This window comes from Abrus precatorius, unplaced genomic scaffold, assembly GCF_003935025.1.
Source record: "Abrus precatorius isolate BTA unplaced genomic scaffold, Abrus_2018 Scaffold2, whole genome shotgun sequence".
In the NCBI taxonomy this organism is placed as follows: Eukaryota; Viridiplantae; Streptophyta; class Magnoliopsida; order Fabales; family Fabaceae; genus Abrus; species Abrus precatorius.
The window spans coordinates 33,361,045-33,368,964 of NW_020874362.1; the positions used below are offsets into that span (position 1 = coordinate 33,361,045).

A 7,920-nucleotide genomic window follows, 5' to 3' on the forward strand; every position below is an offset into this window, starting at 1 on the left:
TTATGCATTTCTTAGTAGTTTAAAAAATGCCAAAAGGACAACAGTGGCGAAGATAACAGGTGTAGCAACCAACTGTGAAATGCGTCCCTTGTCCTTCCTTATCACCACCCCTTCAATGATGGGGTAGTTGACAGTAATGATAAAAACTGCAAGGAAAAGCTGTATGAACATTTTGTCCCAATCACCCACCAATAACATTCTGTAGACTCCTCCTACGAAGCAATATATGTTGATAGTGAGGAGGGAAACCATTGGAACTATAAAGATATTTGACGCTCGAAAATCGTATTTATCCATTTGATATAGCAGAGTTTGTTCATCATCCTCTAATTTATTAGTTGGCAAGAAACTAGCTTCTCTTATACCAGCTTTCTTTAGTAGAGCATCCAAACATCCATATAGATGGCAAGTGATTGATTTCATCATCCAGACCCTTTGCTCATTTATCCACTGATGGAGTGTTCCACCAGTTAAGAAGACTTCTTGTAAGTGTTTTAGAAGTGCTGATACAACGATGAATAAAAAGATAATGAAAAATGGGTCTGAAACCTGTCAAATGTGTGAAAGGAAAAAAAGGTTTTAGTATATGAAACAAATATATGTAAGAATGTGAGATTGAAGGGAAAAATAATAAGCATTGTGCTCAATGTTGTTGTTACCTTAGGGTACAAGGGTATTCCATTTAGTAGACAGAGCTGAGGGATGGTAGCCAGACACCAAAGAGGCAAGCTATAAAGAGGGAAATATGTGAGCCATGCAAAACATAGACTCTGGAGAAGTGGCATCCTTGAAGGTCCATATATAAGGGGACAAAACCTATTTATACCATTTTCGAACAAACCACCGTACCACCTAGTGCCTTGGATTAGTACATCATTTAAGTTTGTCGTAGCTGTACCTAGAAACTGTGGCCTAGAAGGTTCACAGAAAACTGAAGTCCATCCATTACAATGCAAGATAAATCCAGTGAGGTAGTCTTCTACTACACTATCATATAGGAAACCAACCTGCAGTCATTCAAAAAATATACACATACTTTTGTTTACATGAATTTTGATGCAATAACTGAACTAATCAAGTATAAAGTCTACTTACCTCTTTTCCCCATTTAGTGTCAATTTCATACTCACATGAAGCCAACAAATTAGGTTCTTCTAGTAATGCATTGTGAACAGAGACTAAATCACTTGTGTAGTTTTGAGTATGTGATCTAATGAATTCATTAGATGAACCAAAGTTTTCTTTAAGTTGCAGCATATCAGTTCCTAACATCCAAAAAATAAAAAAAAGTAAGGAATATGGTAATCTGAGTCTCAACATAAGGTCACAGTTCAAACGTCAATGTCATTGAAATCTTGTCCTTCAAAAGCAACTAGATAAATAATGGTGTTCCATACCTTTACTTGAGCAATTTCCATACAGTGCTACCCTTTTAATATAAAAGCCTGTACCTGACATCACTGGTCCCTTAAGCCCGTCCATACCATTGTAGCTGAAGATGTCCAAAAAATTTAGTTAAACCCAGCAAACATTGCACCATCTTACTCATTGGAGAACATGGATGAATTCTAAAGGTATGTTTTGTAGTCCTTACGGTAAATAATGATCTCAGCTGACTATCATAGATGTCATTCTTGCTAATGTTGTGAAATCTCTGAGGAAATTGAACAAAAGCCAAGGAGGATGATATCTTTGGATCAAGGTGAAAACACATAGCATATCGAGCTGAAGTTGGATCATTACAGAACATGTCACAATCAAGAATTAGGATGTAGGGAGAATTGCTCGTCACAGCAGAGATGCGAAGCTGCAAGTTATTAGTAAGATGGGAAACATTACATGTGTTGGTAAAGCAAGTTCTGTATTTACACTTTGGCAGATAAAAGAAAAGTATGGCATACAAGGACATTGAGTGCTCCAGCCTTGAAATGGTGGGGATGAGAAGGCCTTTTCTCACGAGAAACATAAACAAGGTGAGGCATTTTGACATTATCTACACCATCAATGATACTTTCTTGCATCACCTGCCAAAATCAGATTACTTAAACATATTGCCTAAAGGAAATTGTATGTCAGGGCAGTGAATTAGCGCCTAAGTTGAAAAACCACATTAGTATTGAATATTGACTGATTTTATTGTCAAATAACTGATTTATTGAGAACACTAGTAACTCAAAGAAGACTCTGCCTGTCATGTTTAATCATTCTCCATCAAACATATTGGAGAAACATAGGATGAGTTAGAGGAATGAAAATGGTCTATAACCATGGATTTTGTTTGGCTAGTCAATTAGTCAAATTCAAGCCAAAATGAAAAATGTAAGGTGCAAAAACTTAACTAGTGAATAACCAAATGCTATTGTACCTCAATGATGCATGGGTGATCTCGAGCAGTGTTGCCAGGACTATCTTTGGAAAAGGCTCTATCTTTTCTGAATGTCTTTATCTCTTCTTTAAAAGCCTCATACTTTTCCTGCAAATTGTGATGCTACTATAAGTTCTTTAACCCAAAAAATTCAAAAGAAACCAAGTTCCATCATAGTCAACCTTGATCTTTTGCCTCTCTTCCATGTACACATTACTGCTTACAAAATCACCATCATCATTCTCCAAATCAGAAAAGTAAGCCTTGGGGCACCTGTTCTTTATTCTGTACCTTCTGCAAAAAGGGATCCACCACCTAGCAAATTTCCAAGCCTCCCTCACACCATGCAGGGTCATGGGGGAACCCCCATCATCAGAAAGATACACATGCAGCTTCTCTGGAGGATAATCCAAAGCCATGGCTGATAAAATAGTGTGCATTACATCCAAAGTTGGCTCTTCAATAGGATCTGTAGTGCATATGAAAACATCAATAGCAGGAAGCTTTTCATCCTCAGGCAATCTTTCTGTGAAGACAGAACGTGAAACAGGACGCCAATGATAAGCTTGGCCAAGGACCCAAATGAAGGAGAGAATGATTTCTGAAGCAAAAACAAGCAACCATGGTAACAAGTGGCTTCTTGTGCTTTCTGGGTCTTGGAAGAAAAAGCACACCCTGTAATAAAATAAGAAGCCTAAAGCAGTGGAATGAAGGAGCATGTGTAACCTGTTCATGATAACTAACAACTTTTGGACATGATAGATATTCAGAGGAAGATTCTCCTGATAGGGTTCCATCTCCTTAACATACAGTGTATGTTTTCCTTCAAGTTCATGATTCTCCTCTATTATATAGATTATTGAAATAAAATTTTAATTTTAATTAAAAATAATATTAAAAACACCTATAATAATTATTTATTTCATTTTTTTCTGAAATTTCTTGTAATAAAATACTCATTTATTTTTTTACAAAATATTTTAATTAAATTATATAAATTAATAAAAATAGATAAAATTAATTAATTTTTTAAAATATTACAATAAAACAGTATTGCTCTCATTTGATACTATTAAATTTATCTTTATTATTAATATTTATTTCTATTAATTTAATTTAAAATGTTTACTAATTTTATTTATTTAAAAATAATAATAAATTACTTTATAAAAAATATTAAATTTTTTTAGAAGATATCTTGTTAAAACACACAGACTATTCTGCATCCGCCTTTCAACTTTGAAACGTTGTTCCAAGTAATGACAAAATGGAACCGAGACTGTGTTGTTATATTGTGGGGCAATGCTATTTTAACACACATTTTAGGTGTCCACCTAATTTTATTTTATTTTTGCGTTGAAATATTTAAAAAAATTATTTTATGTATAAAATACTGTAAATAACATTTCATATAAAATAATTTGTATTGAATTTTATTTTTAAAAATAGAAAACTGTTTTTAAAAAGAAATATTTTAAAAAAGGAAAATAAATACCCTCTAAATATCTAGTGTAGACATTCATTTTGTGTATGTATTAAAATAACATTTCTTTGGTTAAATATTATCAGATCGGCCAACTTGCGAAGGAAAAGTTTGACAAATAGTATCCGAAATCCAGCGTTCAACTCAGCATTCAACTCCTTTTGTCTCATTCTCATCTTTATTCCCTACACAGGACTTGGATCTCCCTACCAATCCAACTTCTGCGGCGGAAATCTCTACTATTAAATTTACATTTAATAGTTATGAAATATTATAATATTTCATAATAGAAAATTTTTTCTATTAGAAGGGTGGCTCTACCGTAAAAAATCCAAACAAACAAAAAAAAACTGTAAAAAGTACAAATGCGAAGAAGACAGATATTATATATTATACTTAGTAAAACGAGTTAAAAGTAGTTAATCATAAAATTAGTTGAAAGTTAAGTTTATAAAATTAAAATTCTTTAGTAATCTAACTGTATAATTAATTCTGATTTGTGTTAAGTAACTTAAAAATACATGTGATATTATATTAATATAAAATTAAAAATATTATTACTTATTTTATTTATTAATTATCAATTATCAATCAATTAAATAAATAATTAGATAAAAATAAAATTTTTCTTTGTATATATTTAAATATGAAATATTCTAAGTCATATTTTTAATACAAAATATATTTAGATAAAAAAGTACAGGAAGATGAAAAATATAAAAAAAAAATGGGACTATTGTAAAAGTGAAAAGAACAAAAAAAAAGGATAATAAGATTAACATATGTATATGAAGTTTATAATTATCTTTTTCAAGAAGAATAAAGAATAAAAATATTGATAGTTAATTTTAAGATTTAAAATATTTTTTAAATAATTTTTAAAAATCTAACTTTCATAAGTTATAATTTTTTTTATTTTATAGTCATTAAATAGTTCTAAAATCTTATTAACCAAATAAATAACTTAAAAGCTTCTAAATAAACTACAAATTTAGAAATATTAAAACTGTTATGGTCTGGCTCCTATTATGAGCAGTGAATTTTTGTTTCAAAAATTTCTAAAATTATTTATTAGTATTTGCAAAATAACATTTATTTATTTATTTTAAAAAATTAAAACAATTAAATAAACTGAAATGAATGATTAATTAAAACGTTAAAGACTCACGAAAGCTTTTAAAATTTCAAATATTAAAATGCGCAATTCATATAGTTTTAAAAACTAAGTTGATAATTTATTCAATATAAATTGATAATCCATGCAAAAGTCTGAATTCTATATTTTTAAATGCTTACAATTAGGTCTACATATTAGAGAAATAACAATTAATTATAAACTATTTTAAAAAAATAAATTAATATTATAAATAATAATCTTTATATCTTATTTTCCTTTTTATAAGCATTCTCCTAAATTAACAATTACAATAAAATTATTTTACTTTAATTGTTCAAAAGTATTCAATAGACCTAAACTTGTCGGATTGTTGAGCCAATATGTACTAGGTGCAGGTGGCACCGTTTCAATTAAACAAACCGTATCATGGTTCCAGAAACACGGGTTATATATAATAAAACTTCTACTGATTTGATGAGTTTTGCAACCTTTTAGGTTGCTAATATCGGTGGGACAAAGAATTTATGATCATAGACATAGATATTAGTAATGCAAGGATTAAAAAGTTAAAGTTGATGATATTTAGAAACAAAAATAGGATAAAGAAATTAAGAAAGTTCTATAGCTTGTCTTTTGGAATAGAAGTAAACATATCCTGGCGTTGAATTTTGGTGTATATAAATAGAGGTCATAAGACAACTTATGTCATGAATTTTGGTGGAATTGTTGCCTTTATGATTACTCTTTATTTGTTGTGTTTAATATTTATTGTCGTTGCAGCTATCGTGGGATTACGCTTTATGGATATTCAAGAACATGAATTTGACAATCTGTCAACTGGGCTCAGGAAACAAGGTCCTCAAGCTTTACGTATGGGTTGGCTTCCTTTAGTAGTTGGAATTATAACGTTTCTAGAATTTTCACTCTTTAGAGAGTTGGTGATTATTCACAAAGTTTAACCCCAGATTTGATACGGGGCTAAAAATGTGTTTATATATTCTTATTATTGTCTTAAATTGCACTACTTTTTGAAGGTTAAATGCATTTGAGTCATCATGTAAAACAACACTCTTTAATTAATTAATTTATTTAAAAGGATTGATTTTCCAGATACTATAAAGTGTATCGAGTTTAGATTAAATGTTAGCTTTGCAAAAATTTTATGTTGATTAATGTTCTATAAAATTTTGGGTAAAGTTAGGACATCACAAACTTTGTTCAACCTATTATAGGACCCAAAATTTTGACGTCATGGGAAAAAAGCTGTCATACCTAAAGTTTCTATTTTTCCCTTAAATCTAATCCGAATACACGTTTATGAATTTACATAAATTTCGCAACACAGGGAGTGGGGTGAGGACTGAGGAGCTTTCTGCCACTCCACTAACAGGTTCAGGATAAACTGAACAGATATGCTTAACCCCATTTTTATTTTACATGGAAGGTTTCCTAAGAGAAGAAAAATCACAACGAATTATGCAGGCGAGGCAACCTCTAAACTATATCAAACAGATCTAATTTACCAAAGCAATTAAAAAAAAAAAAAACTCGAAAAGGTAATATTCATAATTCAGTTATGTAATTTAACATTACTACCACCGGTGCTCAAAAACAAATACCTCAGAGCTTAAGAAACTAAAATGGATCATAAATTAACTAATTTAGTACCCAGAACTTCATCAGAAAATCGTAATTTCGATCAATCAAATTGAAATGAAAGAATAGATGACAGATAACAGAAGAGGAATGCTTTTTCCTTTCTTAAGATTCTACAGTCCCACTGTTCTTCACTTACAGTTACAGTACTTAACTGATCAGACAAGCTTAAACGCAACTGGTGGAGTTACCACTTCCAAGCTATTTTAACTTGAGAAACAGGTTATATGTTAAAATTCTTATGAGATATGAAAACCCCTTTACCACATCACAAATCAGATACACCAGACAAGAGAAATAATTTAAGATACGATAGAGATATCTAAAAATATGAAAATATGCAGTTTAAAAGGTGTTGGCCTTTAATAAGATTATATCAAAATAATTCAAAAGAAATATGTATGTGCAACAATACAAATCTTAATATCAATTTAATTGCACTGTCAACAGTTAAATGATATTTAAAACCCAAACTCAACTATTTTATATCAACATACGCCCTGTTTAGTCTGCTGGAAGCAAAATAATTCATTTCCCATCAGCAAACATTGTACAGCTCATCAAAGGTATATGGAAATTAATATGTGAAGTTTGAGGGCGTCAATGAATACTTTACTTGCATCCCCATTATGTAAAGACAGACTAGAACAGGGGGCAAGAGTTAAAGTTCATGCAATTGTCCCTATTAATATGAATATAGTACTCAAGCATGTCTATTCAACCTCCGAGACACAAATGTGATGTGCACCATACTCACAGCATAGTATACATGATGTACAAAACTTAGACGCAATACTAAAATTCCTTTCGATACTTATCACCTATAAAAATTGTGTTCCACCGCGGTAACCAACAGTAATTACACGGATTATCAAGGTGAAATCCCAATTTTGATTATTAACACCAAAATATCTAAGATCCTGCACCTAAGTTTTGTTCACATAACGAACGTAGGGATCTCAAGCATTTCAAAATTTTAACCTTATAATCTTTTGAAGAGAAGATATGTCAAGAAAAGCTATTTACATATGTAAAAACCTTCAGCCCAATGCAGATTATGCAGTCGAAGACCTCAAACTCATCTAAGAACAGAAAATAAAAAAAAATAACCAGCTTTCACAGTAATAGATGATTCGCTGCCATACTATTGCATACAATACACTGATACAACCTTCAGTAGGAACTAAATTAATCAAGACCATGTTCTATGTTAGTCTACTTACTAACACAACAAGAGAACCAAACTGGCAAAATCAACCAACATCGGAACATGAGATGCAAAGATAATAAAAATGTTGC

The 7,920-nt window shown here is 30.8% G+C and overlaps 1 protein-coding gene across 1 annotated transcript; it reads right to left on the reverse strand.

Moving 5' to 3' along the window:
• Positions 1-3,163, reverse strand: LOC113859876 (cellulose synthase-like protein G2). The gene is made up of 8 exons (XM_027492542.1): positions 2,548-3,163; positions 2,366-2,473; positions 1,902-2,024; positions 1,594-1,807; positions 1,398-1,496; positions 1,096-1,265; positions 660-1,007; positions 1-549 (listed from the first exon to the last, which is right to left on the reverse strand). Exons 1-8 carry the CDS (start codon positions 3,160-3,162, stop codon positions 1-3), a joined length of 2,226 nt encoding a protein of 741 aa, XP_027348343.1. The 5' UTR covers position 3,163.
• Positions 3,164-7,920: the final 4,757 nt, after the last annotated feature.